At 55.7% G+C, this 15,336-nt stretch overlaps 1 protein-coding gene across 19 annotated transcripts in view; it reads right to left on the bottom strand.

The window, feature by feature from the left end:
- Nucleotides 1-3,482: 3,482 nt before the first annotated feature.
- TRIM9 (tripartite motif containing 9) overlaps nt 3,483-15,336 on the bottom strand; it is a 69,615-nt gene continuing 57,761 nt past the window's right edge. For 5 of the 19 annotated variants that reach the window (XM_050897997.1, XM_050897998.1, XM_050898005.1 and 2 more), the window contains 3 exons: nt 6,830-7,133; nt 5,875-6,037; nt 3,483-3,594 (listed from right to left, as the gene is read on the bottom strand). In XM_050897997.1, the coding sequence (XP_050753954.1) occupies nt 3,532-3,594; nt 5,875-6,037; nt 6,830-7,133 (530 nt within the window). In that variant the 3' untranslated portion in view covers nt 3,483-3,531. Of the gene's footprint in view, nt 3,595-5,874; nt 6,038-6,829; nt 7,134-8,183; nt 8,208-8,915; nt 8,958-11,361; nt 11,551-15,336 lie in introns of all 19 variants that reach the window. The other 14 variants (XM_050897988.1, XM_050897990.1, XM_050898002.1 and 11 more) reach the window with 9 other exon arrangements.

Below are 15,336 nucleotides of genomic sequence, written 5' to 3'. Positions count from 1 at the left end.
AGCTGATCCGAGCGTACAACGCAACACCTCTTCCTCTTCCTCCAGCCATGCCTGCGCAGGCTTTCCAGCCTTGCGTGTTTTCCCTGCCCAGTTCTGCAAAGCTAAACCACACGCAGCAGAAGAGCAACCCAAACCCAACCGCTGCCCTGTGGGGTTAACCCAGCCACCCCGACTGTCACCCTGGCTGGGACCGAACGGCACGAGGCTCCACGCTGAGCCGGGTCCTGGCAAAGGGCTCACCAAAAGTTCAGGAACCAGCCCAAAACTGCACATGTGCAACATGGAAAAAAAGGAATGTGACTGATCTTACTGATTTTTCACAGGGCAAATTGACGGATTATTGTCCGGGTGGAAGCCTGGGCAGGGTTTCCTTGCCAGTAGGTGCCAGACAGAGCAGAGAGGGGCTCAGTGCCTAGAGCAGGTATTTCGTGTCTAAGACCTGCCCTCCAACACAGGCGGAAATTGCAGCCATGCAAATGGTGCCATGCAAAGTGCTCCGAGAGCTGCCAAGCGTGGGGCAGAGCCCCGGGTAGGTTTGGGCAGCCCGAGACCTCCGGCGCTTCTCTCTTGGAAGTCGGAGCTGGGATGCAGCTGGCGAGCGGCTCTGCCCTCGCCTCCAGGGCCTGTCCCCGGGGCGGTCGGTGTCCCCCGGCCCTGGGTTGTTCCTTCCCCCTGTGCATGACCTACAGGCTGGGTTTTGCATGCTGCAGGGAGGATGCAATTTCCCTTATCTCCGGTGTCCTGGGCACGTTCCCTCTCTGGAAGGGACAAGCATTGTTCTGAGACATAAATGCACTTAATGCAATGCATTAGCGTTCTTTTTCTTTAGCCCTGGACTCGAGCCCATGATGAGCTCAGAGGCCTCGCATCAAAAACCTCTCCTGAGGCACTCTGAGAAAACGTAGAGCAGGCGCTAATATCCCAACAGCGAGCCCTTCTCCGGCCCCTGGGAGAACTATCCTTGCCTTTCCTTCGGAAATGGCCCCAACACCACTCATCCCTTAGCATTTGCCCCTATTTCTGGAAAAAAGACTCCCCCTAAGGGATTTTAATGTTGCCAGCACCGCTTCATGACAATGCTGGGCTCCTTCACTTCTTGACATCTCGTGATTTCTATCATTTTCTCTCCCTTCCCCACCTGGTCCTTGCCACCAGCTCTCATCCTGACGGGTCTCCAGGCAGGGGCTGGTGTTGGGGTGGCTGTGCTGGACTGGATGCAGCGGCGTGTCCCCCCGGGGAGATGCTGCTCTGTATCCAGCCTAGGTAATTCCTCCCTCCTGCCGGATGCCATCCTTTCTTCCTTCTATCCCAGCTCCTCGGCACCCAGGACCATCCCTCGGCCCCCCAAACTCCCCTGCTGATGGCTGCAGGCGGAGCGGGGAGCCCCGGGTGGGCCCCGTGTCGCTGTGGGGCAGCGGGGCTGGGAGCTGCCCCCTCCCCTCTCCCGCTGTCCCAGCTCAGCACCCACGTTGGGAATGGGGAATCGTCACCGCTCCTCGTGCACACGAAGGAGGAGGCGTCAGCGTGCTGGGGAAGGGAAAGGGTCGGGAAAAGGCTGGGCGGGATGTGGGGCTGCTGGATTTGGGGTTCATGGCCGTGCCTGGGTTAGCTCCCCGAGAGCCCCGCAGGTGTAACACGGGGTTTGCAATGACCTGTCTCCCTCCTGGGGCATCTCCTGGTCACGGGGTGGAAAATCTGTCCGAGTTCTGTCCGTTCTCTGCCGCCGTCTCCCGACGGGGACAGTGAAGGGATGTGCAGCGTGTTGCGGTGACACGCACCAGGGGGGGGACACGAGATGGGAACCAAAGCCAGGGGCTGTGGCGGCGCAGAGATGCTCTGGGAAGCTCTGCCCTTCTCTCATAAAAGTCCTTTATTAGAACAGCAAACATGACACTTCTCTTCAGTACAGCGGCTGTATGCAGCTATCATCGCGGTACAGGGGGACGACGTCTTACAATCACTGGGAGTCTAATAAGCACCATGAACATCCTAAAGAACGGGGGATAACGGCTGAGAGAGGAGCCCCGGGTGAGCCGGCCACGGGGGCTCGTCAGGAATTCACCAAAGAGCTGCTCGGCGTTGTCCTGCAACACGGCTCTCCTGCAGCTGAGACAAACTCCTCGGTGTAAGTCAACAAGATAGCACCCATCCAATAAATTAGGTAAACTTAATACTAGAGCAACAAGGGAATGAATGGGACCGTCCTAGAGGAGGGCACGCCGGAAGGGAACGGTCTATTTACACTTGTCTTTCTGCTGGACCGGTACTCCCGTAGCATCCCACCCGACCCCGGATCGATGAGCTGCAGCTCTCCGGCCAGGCTGGGCAGGCTGGCACCCACCCGGCAGCGACACCACTGCCTCCCCCAGCTCCGCCAGCCACGCCGGGAGATGGCGAGGGACCGAAAAGCGAAGCGCGGGGACATGCGCATGCAGGCACCCTCGGCACGGGAACGGGGGCTGGCACCGGGCACGGCGCCCACGACCTCCCGCTCCTCTCCTGCCTCTGAATTACCAGAAAGTCAGGGTAGGGAGTGGAGGCTGACGGGAACTGCTGCCGGCAGCAGGCGCAGGCAGGGCAGCGGGCACGTATTCCTGAGTGCGTGGCAGGGCTGTGGCCAGCTCTCCTTCCTCCCCATCCTCATCTCCATCCCCATGCCCATCCCCATCCCCGGGCTCCCCGTCAGACCCTCACTGCAGAACGAATTCTCCGGTGAACGGAAGGACACTATCAGTATTTAAGGCTAGGCTTTATACGGCAACTATAAAAAAATAAACGCTAATCTCCAAAGAGCCGGGCGAGGGCTCTCTGACGTATGGCTGTGGCGCGCGTGCCGGCGCCGGGCTGCGGGGAGCCGGGGGAGAGCACCGCACGGGTGCTCGGTGCCAGACCGAGGGCCTGCCGGCACCCCGAGCACCCGGGGACGGGGTGGCCGGCCCCTGCCCCACCACTGCACCCCACAGAAATGCCTCGGGGGGACAAGGGACAGGGCCGGGCGTTTTGGTAAGGACACGGAGACTGACTGGTAATCCAGGATCCACCTCTACACGTGACCGAGGGCGCTCTGCAAGAAAGGCCACGGGGGAAAGAAATATCCTGCAAAGTAACGGGGCTGGCGTGGGCGAAAGCTTTCCCGTGGCGGGGGTCCCTCCTCTGTCCCTCCGGCCACCCCCGCCGGGGTGGGAGGGGAAAGCACTCTGACAAACGAGACAAAACTGCCCCCCCTCCCCAAACCCCAACTCAAATCAATAAAACCAAACCTAAAAGCGGACACAGAGGAACATCTCAGGCTACCTAGGTACGTCATCAGCCAAAAAGAGCTAAACAGCGAAGCGCACAGACACAGGACAGCGCGGGAGGGTGGAGATCAGAGGCGGCCAAAAGCCAGGTTCTTCCTTCCCGCTTTGCCTCCCCGTCTCCGGCCGACGGCCGAGCAGGGACCCGGTGGCTCGGTGGCCGGCCTCATCCCGCAGGAGGGAACGGGCTGGCTCCTCTCATCCCGAGAAGAGGCAGCCGGCTCTGGGAGCATCCTCACGGCATGGCCGAGCGCGAAGCGTAGAATTCGGGGACTGGCAGGCCGGTGTGCAGCGTCACCTGCAATGAGAGACACGGGGCTCAGCCGCATCCCTCTGTGCCTGGCGGGACAGCCCACGGCACGGCAGCCGGCACATCGTCCCCAGGGAGGGCAGGAGCAGCACCCAGGGAGAGGCAGGATGCGGCCGGAGGCGTTGCGGGGAGCCCACTGCTCCTCCTGCCCCAACTGCGCATCCTCCCTGCTGCAGCGGGGGCCTGGGCGGGTGGGAGAGGCCATCACCAGGACCATGGTGGTGGCTTCATCTTGCTGCTTCACGACTTGTTTGCGCCGCAGGATCCCCTACACAGCTCCAGCGTGAAGCGAGACCGCGGGTACCAGTGGTACCAAGCCCTAAATATTCCCAGCTGGCTGCGGACAAATCCAACAGCCAGCTGCTGGAGAGGTGGGACACGGCAGCAGCCGGGTCTTTCTGCAGATGGGATGGACAAAAGGGTACGGAGGGGCCTGAAGGACGGCGAAGCCACTCAGTACAGAAGGAGACTTCCGAGAAGTCCCCAAGCCGAGCACGGGCCGTACAGCAGAGGGGATGTGGCCGATTGCTGGTGGGAGGAAGGACCTTTGCAGCGGGGAAGCAGCAGGGTGCTGGGGCAGGGCTATGCTACGGCGTGGGGGGGATGCTCAAGTGCAAAATGGGAGCTAGGCACTCGGCCCGGCATCATCCGGGGATGGGGAGCGACGCAGCAGAGACTGCAACACAGGGGCAAAGGGAAAGTGAAAGAAATACTGGAGACCTGATGCTCACTGCGTCTAGGAAAACCCTGGTCCATCAGGGATACGGGCAGGGTCCGCTTGTACAGAGTGACCGGGCAAGGGGCCAGGTCCTGCAAATACTCACACACGCACCGATGAGCTGCGCACGGGTAATTCAGTTCCCTCCACAAATGCTTTCATTTGGGAGGAAAGCACAATTCCTTCTTTTATTGGAACAGCAGCATTTTCCCCTTCAGATACAGTTTTATAGAAAACCTTGTCTAAAATACAATTGTTTCCCTCCTAATTAGAGTCATTTTTAATTACTCATACACCTTTGAAGAAGGATAATGAATGGCTTGGGTTTATTAGCAGCCTTTTATCAGCATCCCATGGGACTTCTCTGTTGTCAGGGGATTTAAGCTCTGCCTTGCCCAGAGAACTGTCAGAAAGCAGATGGGCTCTAGAAATGCACTCATCTTTTAGGGCTGTGTAGAAGATTGTGGTAGGAATTAAACCCGTCACAGAGCAGGACGTTTTTACCACACCAAATTAATACAGCAACCTCTAAAAACAGTGCAGACAAGATGTGCTTCTTTAATGTTTCCTAATTAAACACCGGGACACTCCGGCAGGGATGCTGCCAGGATTTGGGATGGTACCGACCAACCTCTGCTCCAGCGCCGCTGGAAAACTGTCACTGCCTTGGTACCAGAGCACAGCACGCTCTGGATCCCAATGGACAACATAGCAGAGCACAGCTTAAATGCACGGATCCCTAATTTACAGAGGCCACTTGGTGCCTCTGCCCTTGCACAGAGGTGATGCCTTTGACATCCACTGCAGAAGACCGTGCCAAAAAGCTTGACACCCTGAGGTCATCCGTTACGTGCAACGTGTCCTAGGATGTGCCTGGGCGCTTGTGCAGTGCTGGAGGTGCAAGCGGTGGTAGAGTGGACGTGTCAAAGCCAGGCTTGGTGAACATGGGGGACTTGTTGGGGGAGAGGATAGCAGGGATGAGATTAGTGAGAAGAAAAATGAAAAGATGAAAATACCGGATAGGCCCGGGGAGCCACCGCTTGGTCATGTTCAGGAGAGCTGAGAGCTTGGGAGACAGGGAGAGAAGAGGGGTTTGAAACTCCCCAGAGGAAAATAGGCTTTAAAAGGTGCCCAGCTCCCTGGTAATGCTCCTGTCTGGGTGCTGGGAGAGCTGTAAGAGCTGGTGAGGCTCTTTGTGGGGCAGTATCACGAAACGGAGTTGTCAAACCCCATCGACCAGGGAGGGCTGGAGAACTTTGGTGCTTCAGCAGCCCTGATGGAGAAACCTGGAGTGGGGAGCCGGACGCAGCAGCTGCGTCTGCAGGGAGGCCCGTCCCGATTTTAGAGACTCGCAGGTGGTTTAGGGTCTAAGTTTAGCTCTTTCCAAGCCACCCCTGTTGCACAAGAGCCCTCCCCCCTCCACAAAGCCCCCATGGTGCTGAGCATCAATGCGCACTGCAGTGACAGCAGTGTTTAGAGGAGTCTGCCAGCGAGCTCAGCCGCAGGGTATGCTGCTGTGGTGCTCCAGAGAGCATGGTCAAAGCACGTACCTGCACGTTCCTGTTGAGGCTGACCGCGGGGAAGAAGAGGCCCTCCAGGTTCTCGAAGGCGACAGGTCCTTGCTGGTCCTCGTTGATGGAGAATGTCAAAGTCCTCCTGGTCAAATCCAGCAGCACTCCCACCGTGGCGCCTTTCGTTATCCCACCCTCGGTTCTGCGGGGACGAGAAGAAGATCAGAGCATCTCTGTGGCTTAAAGTCCCTTGTGCTCCTGGCTCAGCGTTCAGGCCATGGACCTCAAGGGCTGACGATGCTGACCTTCACAGCTCACCCAGGAGCCAGGCTGTGACCTGCACCCATCCCAGCCACGCTCACAAGTCCCTGGGCACCTCCTCCTCAAGCCTCCCGCAGAGGTGCTCTCCGCTTGCCATGATGTCCCCGAGGGCAAAGCTACCTACCAGAGCAACCACAACAACGCGACCATGGGGGAAAGCAAGTGGACCGGGGGAGGAAAGCTGCAGGGCCCACTCCAAAACCTGCTGACCCATCAGGGAACGGCCCTTGAGGCTGCAGGAAGGTGACACCAGGCTCTCCTCAAACTACCGCAAGCTTCAAAGCCCCCAGCCCCACCATCCCATGGGCAAAGCGAGCAATAGCTGCGGCACAGGGATAAAGGCAAACACTGTTTTCTTGTTGCACGAGTTGCAAGGCTTTGGGTGCGAGCGGGAAGGGGGTGCTACGCAGGCGTGGTGCCGTGCACGCTCGGGGGAAGAATCAGCACGGAAAGAGTCGCGGTAGGCAGGGAAAGAATATTGGAGCAAGGCAGAACCAGGGAGGCAGGGACTGTCCTTCGCTTGGGGCAAGGGCGCATCCTCTAATAGAGGCCAGGAGCGATGTCACCCTTCCCGTGGGCGCCCGTAGGTGCCACTGGAAAAGCCACGGGCTCTTACTTGGGCTGAGATTGGGCTGTGGTCTCTGGGAGGAAGACCCTGTTCCAGACCACGTACCTGTTGGTGTGCGAATTGTTGTGCATGAACCAGCTCCGGTTATTGTCCACGTACATGGCCCAGGCCTTGTCGTCCTTGCCCAGCATGGCATCCTTCAGGACATCAATGCGTGCCACACCAAAGGCCGGGTCAGGGTGGTTATCGTAACGATCGATTGACAGCTCCCAGTAATGGAGCCCTTTGGAAAAGCCCGTTTTCCCCAGCACAACCCTGTCATCATAGCTGTTGCAGGTGACAGTCAGGTTGTCATTAGAAAAGATGATGTCAGCATGGGCAGAGGCAGGATCGAAAGAAAACCAAGCAACTGGAATACACAAACAACATCAGGTTAGTCTGGCGGGAGGGAGCACGGCCGTCGGCTGCTGAGCCACGTGGAGCGGACACGAAACAGCGCATGCTGCATGCAGGGCCGACGCGCAGCGCGAAGGCACGGCGGGGGCTCGGGCTTGCTGCCCACCGACGTGGCAGCGAGAAGCAGGCAGGGAGCTGCACAGCGGCGGGGGGCTGCTGGCTCACGGAGGGCACCTTCCATCATGGAGGGATGCTTTGAGCTCGTGCGGCTGCAGCCTGCCAGCGTGGCTGAGGTTTTACGGCTGAGACTCAGAGGAGTTTTGCTCTTGCTGCTCCCTGGTGCCTGTCTGTCTCCGTCCCCTCCCGCCGTCTGTCTTGTCTCAGCTCACGAGCCCGCAGGATCCTCACGATCGCCTAAAATTTGGCCCTAGCAGAAGGAGACATGCGATCCCGGCCAGGTCTCCAGGCTCTAGCTAACATAACTTACTCTTATGACTAAGGGTTACTCATGCAAGCAATAGTTCGCAGGGTCAGGCCCAGCGTGGGAAGGGGACTGAGGATCAGCAGATAAACTGCGTGTGTGTATTTGAGGGCTGGCAGTCCTGGCAACCAAAAGCACATACAAAGGTCTACATTGACCAAGATGCTACGTCACACCGAGAAACCTCCCTGCGGAGCAACCGGCCACAAGTAAGACAAGAGCTAGCTCATGGGAAGGCTGGAAAATGCCCCAAAACCTCCACGACTCGGTACGGCTGCTGGTTTAAATGCACGGGACTCGGTTACTGCAAATCTGACAGACACAGTGTCACGTCCTCGACAAGACAGAGGCCCGGGGTTTCACAAGCCACCAGCCCGGTTCCCCAGGTGGTTTTCTCCAGCGGTCACTGGAACGTGAACTGACACATCCACAAAACACTCTCACGCCTGCAGGAGTAAATACGGCTTGAAAAATAAAACACTCTGGTGAGATTTATTCATCGATTTATTGGATCGTTTCACAAGACAGCTCACATGCACGCGGGTGCCCCACTTTTGCAACTTGACGGAGGTGATTCCGTACCTGCCACCATTTTTTTAATGTCAACTGTGGTCATTCCCAAGGAAAGGCATGCAGGAGAGAAAACAGCACGTGAAGTTCGGTAAAGAAAGGAACGAGAAACAATTTCTGCTTGCCTGCTTCTCCAGCGAGCGCACAGACCTTTCAGCGTTTTGCATAAAGGTGGGGAGAGACGGAGCGAGGACGGGCTCGGGCTGCGAATGGGTGCAGGCTGGCTGGCATGGTGTGCGAGTTGCCCGAGGAGGGAATCCCGCAGGGCTGGGCACGGGGCTCCTTCTCCCGGGGGAACGAACGGGCCAGACCTTGCAGGCAGCCAGAAGGGGACAGGCAAGCAGCCACCACCAGCGCTCGCTCCAATGAGCTGCAGAGGGGCTAATCACCTCCTCGGCATTTGACCCGTGTTCAAGTGCCCTTAATGAACTGGAATACATATTGCTTTGAGCAGGAGGATCAGTTCTTAATTACAGGGCCACTTCCAGAGCACTGACTGCAGGCTTCTCTTTAAAATCATATGGAGGAAAAACGTAAAATGCCTTTACGTCACATGGCAATCACCATTCCTCCTCCAAATTTGCCTCCCGCCACGACATCCGAGAGTGCCCTGCAAGCAGGGTACGCGCAAGAAATGCTGCTCAGTCGCCAAAGAAAAGTTAAAGATTAAAACAAAAAAAAAAAAAAGAGAAAAGGATGAGCAACATGGAGTAGGTGCCAGTTAATTGTAATAAATATACTTGCCTAATTGAGAGTAAGGCGTTCCTTGTGTCTCAAAATTGCATCCTATAAAGAGATACTACATTTCACACATCATAGCTAAGAAACAACAACCGCCTGAAAAACACTCATGAGCACTTAACCATTAACTAAGCAGCCAGCCAGCCACGGGAGGCCTGATTCATTAAAAGCCAGAGAGCATGGAGAGGGGTCGCAAATACGACCCGTGAGTTTGAGTGTGAGCTGTTGGCCCTTTTGGTGAGCCTCACCTCTGGGAAGTGTGGAGTATCTGCTCTTTCATTGCCAGATCCCATCACAGCCTTCAAGAGCAAGTCTGATTGCTAACTGCTCGGGATGCCACATCATTGGACTTTCCTCCAGAAAAGAGGCAGGAAATTTTAGCCTTGGCAGAATATCTTGGCCGCTTGGTAAATATTCTCTAGATTGACTCTCAGTTGAATCACTTAAAAAACCACTCCTTGGAGGACAGGGACTGATGAAAGAAGAGCAGCCACTGGTGTGTCCGGTGAATAGGGACTACCGAGCTCTCCCGGGCTGCCTCCCCCGCCGTGTGTGCGGTCTGGGCAGGAGCGGAGCAGGAGGGGGGGTCCCTGGGGGCAGATGCCTGGCCTCAGACCCCTGCCAGCACCCAAAGGGCACTGGGCTGTAGCTTCGACTGCAGCTGCACGGGCAGGATACATCAGGATGCCCTTCATCCTCCTGTGACTGGGCTGTGCCTGACCGCTGGCTGCAAACACCTCCTGCGAGCCGGACCGCAGCCGAGGACCGATCCAGGAGCTTGTCCTGATCCAGGAGCTTGTCCTCGCCAGGAGGAGAGGGCAACATGAAGCCCTACGTTGGCACTGCATGGGAGGGCATTCATAAAGGGTGCTGTACTTTAAGGAAACCCCTGTCTAGCTCTGTGACTGGTTTTCACCTCTCCTCTGGCAAGGAAGCAGGCTTTTCACCCTGCTGACGTGCGTGTCGGTGGGAAAGCACTTGGCCGCAGTTGCGCTCCGTGCCACGCTGCCGGCGAGCACCAAGCAGCACCTCCTGAGGCTGTTTTAATGAATCGCGCCCCGTGCCCCTATTCAAAAAGTGGTTTTCAAGGTCTCTGCGCATCGCTGCGATACAAGTTCACCTGAGTGCGAAACAGCACGGACACATCGGCACATTCAGGACCCCGTTTTGCCTTGCCCCCACCACCCCAGGCCGCGGCTGCAGAGGTCCGTACTGCACACACAAGTATTGCTCGTGGCCATCGCAGCGGATCTCGGTACACTGGACACAAAGTAAGAAACGTCCGTAACAAAACAGAGTTCAAGCCATTAGCGCACAGCAGTACGATGAGAAAAAAAACATAAAAAGCACAAAGAAAGGAAAGTTGCAGGGCCCCCGGTTATTCTGGCAAGGGTCATGCTGCAGCATTCCTCATTCCGGGTTATGGGATGGAAGTCAAACAATCGGGGCCCTCATTCTTCCTGAGCTTACACCGGCGGAAGCCATGAATTACTCCATTGGAGCCCATGGAGTGGTGTAAATCCAGAGTGGCGGAAGAATCAGGGCCCAGGATCTTTAGCAACGGAAGATGTGCAAAGACCGGTTAGAAAACAGCTCTGCGAGATGCACTGCGCCTGCGGCTCCTTCGCTGGCTGCCCGATACCGTCACTCATTCTGCCTGTACTGCCTATGTCCCGCCACAGCCCGTGAGGACCGGGCGCAAGGAGGCAAGCAAAGCGCTTGTGGGTGCTGCCAGACGAGCAAGGTATCACAGGAGTGGTTTCCTCTGCTCTGCAGAAAACAAGACTTCGGTATGATCACGTCTGGTTTTGCAAAAGCCGAGCCCAGTGCTCAAAGCTGAGCGGACGAGAGCCCACATCTTCAGGGTCTTAAGAAGCCAGACTGCAAGGGGTCTGTGAGCTGGCCTTAGCTAGACCTTGCTTGCATCTAGACGTGCCTCTTTCTTAAGAGGGGTCTAGATTTAATCGAGCAAACTAATTTCACAGAACAAATCTCACAGCAGAGGCTGCGTTTTCTGGTTGTACAGGGAAAGCAAACCATCGAGATGTCCCCACACGTTTCTCCCAGGGAGGGTCTGTTCTTCTGACTGTCCCTAGACACAAGATCAACGCAAACTAGAGATGAGGGATCTGCTCTGCCAGCTGGCTGTGCGAAATGGTTCAGCCATGCCGGCCCTGCCAAGAACAGCACCCACGTAAGGAGTTACTGTGCTGCTCCGTCACCCCACGCCTGCAACTGCCCATGCTGGTACGTACAGATGAAAACACCACGAGAACTATGCCACCAAAACTCCCTCCGCGGCAGGAGCAGGCCACTGACAAACAGAAGGAGTTCCCCCTGCCATCCGCATGTCATGGCAAAAACAAACACAACGGAACAAAACAAACAAATACTTTGGAGATGCCCAGAAGCACAGACCAAGAAGAAATGCCAGAGGCACTCAGCTCACCGGCTGAATTCAGGGACTGTAAAGAAGAATGCAAGCTCAGCTGGTGGGCCGAAGATCTTAGCTCAAAGTAGGATCTCCCCGGAAAGCTGGGTTGTAGATTAAGGGTGGAGGAGAAAGGGCTCATTCTACGAAGCTGCGATCTTTCCAAAGGCACTGGAAAAGGGAGGGTCTGTTCTTCTGACTGCATGTCTAAACGTAAGATCAATGCAAACTAAAGATCAGAAATCGGGTCTGCTGGACGGTGTCACTCCATCGCCCGAGACCAGACCTCGGACCAGAGCACAGACGCTTCAGCACGCACGGGCCCTGCTTTGTTGCAGCGAGCGTGCGTACGGTGCGTGGAGCAGAAATGTCTGGTGCTGTGCAACCCAGCGAGACCCTTCAGGAAAGCCTTGCCTCTGACAGTATCGGCAATAAACATATTTTCATCTTCCAAAATGTTCCCATGTCATCGTGACAAATTCAACACGCTTTTCTTTAAAGTGAGTCCTGCACCTCTTCACAGTAATGCACCTAAAAAAATTCACAGGTTACCATGCACGCTTCCCATTGTTCTTTAATAAATCTCGTACCTTTTTGCGCACAATAATTACTGGCGTAAAAACTAGTCGGTTGGTAACGCTGAAAGGCATTTTGCAGGGCTGTACTAAGCTATATTACCCTAAGTACCACCAAGCACCCACCTTACTCAAAGGTTGTTCGGGATGTTGTGTTCTTGGTATCCCTTTGTACCTGTCAAAACACATCTGAGCCTTACAGTAAGAATTTAACTCATGTGATTCACAGCAAAATGTCAGAGTAGAGGGAACCTTTCAGGTCATCGGTTTCCGTTCCCCGCTACCACAAACGGTCACCTCCTGCAATTTCTTCCCTAGCCTCATCAAGGGATATGTTAACATGAAAATGTAGGCTCCACTATCCTCCACACATTCAAATCAAATAAACTCCTGGACACTGTATCCCCAGCCTTCCTGTCTCAGCTGTAAATAAGGATTAGAGCTGGAAACCACGTTAAAACAGATAAAAGGAAGCATTTCTTTGCACAGTGGATTGTAACTTCTGCAACTTGCTGCTGTGCGAGGCTGTGGAAGCAAAGAATGTCAGTGGGTTCAGACACGGGTTAGATAAATTATTGTACAACAGGTCAATAAACGGAGCTCAAGGTTAGGGAGGGACATACCCTCTAACATCTACTAAGAGTGAGAAGAACTACTACCAAGAGTAGCTGGGCTCATGGCTCTCCCTAATTAGCATCTTATGTTCCTATAGCTCCTTGCAGCGTATCTCCCCTTGTGGTGTTCATGCCTTTCCAAAAGCTGCTGGCTAAAAAGCCCTGGTTGCTACTGAGGGTCACTCCATGGCTGGTAAAGAACTTAAAGTTGGGCCCCAGATGAGGAACTGGGCTTGAAAGAAGAGAAAAGCTTCTGGTGCTCAACTAGGCTGGAGAAGGGCCCTCAGGCTGGGGTGCCCAAGCCCCTTTGCCACATCCCCAGGGTGGCCGGCTGCTCGTGGTGTTGCCAGAGTCGGCCAAGTTTGGGAATCCAGGAGAGGGGACGGCAGGGCACAGGGTGTGAGAAGCCAGGTGTTCCTCCCTGATCCTCTGCTCCCAGGCTTGTGTCTCACCAAAGATACAAGAAGCCAAAACCAGGCTTGCCTTGAAACTCTGCAGCCATGCCTAAAGCTGGAGACCCAGAGCAGCCGAGAGAAGGGGGAGCGGAGACACGGCTCTTCCCCCGCGCTGCCTCTCAGTGCATGGCTGCAGGCAGCACAGGCGGCACGCACCCAGGAGAGCGTGGCTGAAGGCGTGAAGCAGCCCAATGGAAGGGCCGAGGTGTGGGCAAAGAGACCTGGGGAAGGGTGAGAACGGAGCAGCAGGTTTTGGCAGGAGGGAGGTTGAACCTCTGCGCCAGCCAGGAGAGCAGATCTGGGTCTGGGGAGCAGTCAGGGACAGTCCCCTCCAGCACTGCCGAGCTCCTCTTCTCCATCTCCACCTGGGGCGAGAGTTGGTCCTTCATCCTGCCATCCATGGAAAGAAACAACACTAGAGGGACTCAGAAGCCATCTCAGAAATCCTTGTAGAGAAAAGCAGCCCAGCAGCCAGCCCACCTGCAGACTCTAATCCCACTGCAACCACGAGGTCTCCTCCTCTGTTCCTTGCCACCGTGCATTAGGTGCCTGTTCCTGGGAGCGGCTGTTTGCATCCCACCATGACCAGCAGACCAGAGCCAGGGGCTTCTGCAAAGCCTCTCAGAGGCTGCTCTTGCCACAGCCGTGAATGCACCAAGGAACCACCTGCTAGGTGGTTTTTTTTACCCTAGGTAGGGTAAAAATGGGAATGTGCCGGGAGGAAAACAGATGGGGTCCCAAAGTCAGCAGGAGACTGGCCAGAGGCTGGAATATCTGCTGAATGAGGAAAGACCAAGAGAACTGGGGCTGCCCAGCCCAGGGAGGAGGAGGAGGCTGGGGGGAGACCTGAGGTCTCCCAGGGGTGAGGACAGCCGAGCAGTGCTGCCACCGGCCAAGCTTTTTAAGTTGCCTGTGCCTTGGGACAGGGTCACCTTGCAAACTTTCTTCCAGACTGATTTCCAAGCCTACAGCTGAACTTCGTTCAGGTGCTGAAGAAACGGAGAGGTTAAGCCAGGCCCCACATCGCAGTGCCTTGGAGCCTGCAGTGACAGCGCTGGGAGGCACTGGCTAAGACGTGACAGGGCAAGAGACACTCCTAGGGCTGCTGTGAAACAGCCTGACATCAGGTAGGGAGAGGACACAGCTCAAGGTAAGGACCATGGCAGCCCTTGCTGCCATTTGGCTGTGCTGATGATGAGAATCTTCATCCCCGGGAAGCCCCAGAGGGCCCAGCACGTGGGAAGGGCTTCAGACCTTCTCCCAGCCAGGAGCCACCTTGCCCTGCTGCTGGCACCAAGCATCAGCTTGGAAGAGTGAACTGCAATTTCCTCAGCTGGAAAACGTCGTTTCCTTTGGGGTGAGCAGGAGAAGACATGCCACACCACAGGCTGGGAAGGTGCTCTGCAGCTTGCTGTAGGCTTGCACATGTGCTGAATTCCCGTGGGACATTCCCGTCGGTGCTGGCTGGTTCGCCTTGGCTGTTGGGCTGGGCCTGACCACAGAAGCATGCCTACAGAGGCCCAGACACAATGTTACCCTCTTCTCACCCTTGTTCTCTTCAGATGCTGAGACCCTGCAAGACGTTTCACTCCCCGCTAGCCTCTACAGCCCATTTCACTGCTCACCGAAGGCAGAAGAAAGACTCCAGTTAACTTCCACAGGCTGTGGATAAGGATCTTGTGTGCTAGGACTAGCAGCCAGCTTTTAAATAACACCCTCTACGCAGAATTTCTCATAACCACTTACAGCAGGACAGCCGCGTTCAGAGAGTTGTTCTCTTCATATCGAGCCTGTCTCTTCTTTTGTCCCCTCTTCCAGCACGAACACTCTGCAGCAAGCTGCAGAACATGGCTGAAGGGGAAAGTTAAGCCTACTTCAGACAAAATAGCACTTACAAGGCCTCATGCTGCTGCAAAGGCCAGAAATAAAAGCCTAACCGGAGAGCTGCGATGTGCAAGGCGGCTCTATTCAACAAGTCGCTCCGATATCCGGAATCTGCACAGAGAAGTAATTTATTTAATTTTGAGTCCAAAAAGCTCAGATGGCCTCTAAGAGCAGAAAATGCTCCAGGCCCATTTGACTTTTACTCCTTCTTTCTTTCGGGCTGGAATAACAAATGCAAAAGCCCGTTCAGTGAAAAGGCTGAATGGAGCAAACTTTCAGCCGATGCTCAGAAGAGTGACGCGTCTGTTTGCTGGCACAGACCAAGGCACCAGCCCCAAGCACAGCCTGGCCTGCTGGGACCACGAACAGCTATTTTCTTCCAGGTTTCTTCATATTTTGGAGCTGCGCAATAGGTGAGCTTGGCTTGACAGCGAAAACACCTATGAGAGGAAAGCAGAGCTGGAA

This window comes from Gymnogyps californianus, chromosome 5 (genome assembly GCF_018139145.2).
Source record: "Gymnogyps californianus isolate 813 chromosome 5, ASM1813914v2, whole genome shotgun sequence".
NCBI lineage: Eukaryota > Metazoa > Chordata > Aves > Accipitriformes > Cathartidae > Gymnogyps > Gymnogyps californianus.
Note: the sequence above shows the minus strand (reverse complement) of the source record. Positions and strands in the feature narration are given on the sequence as shown.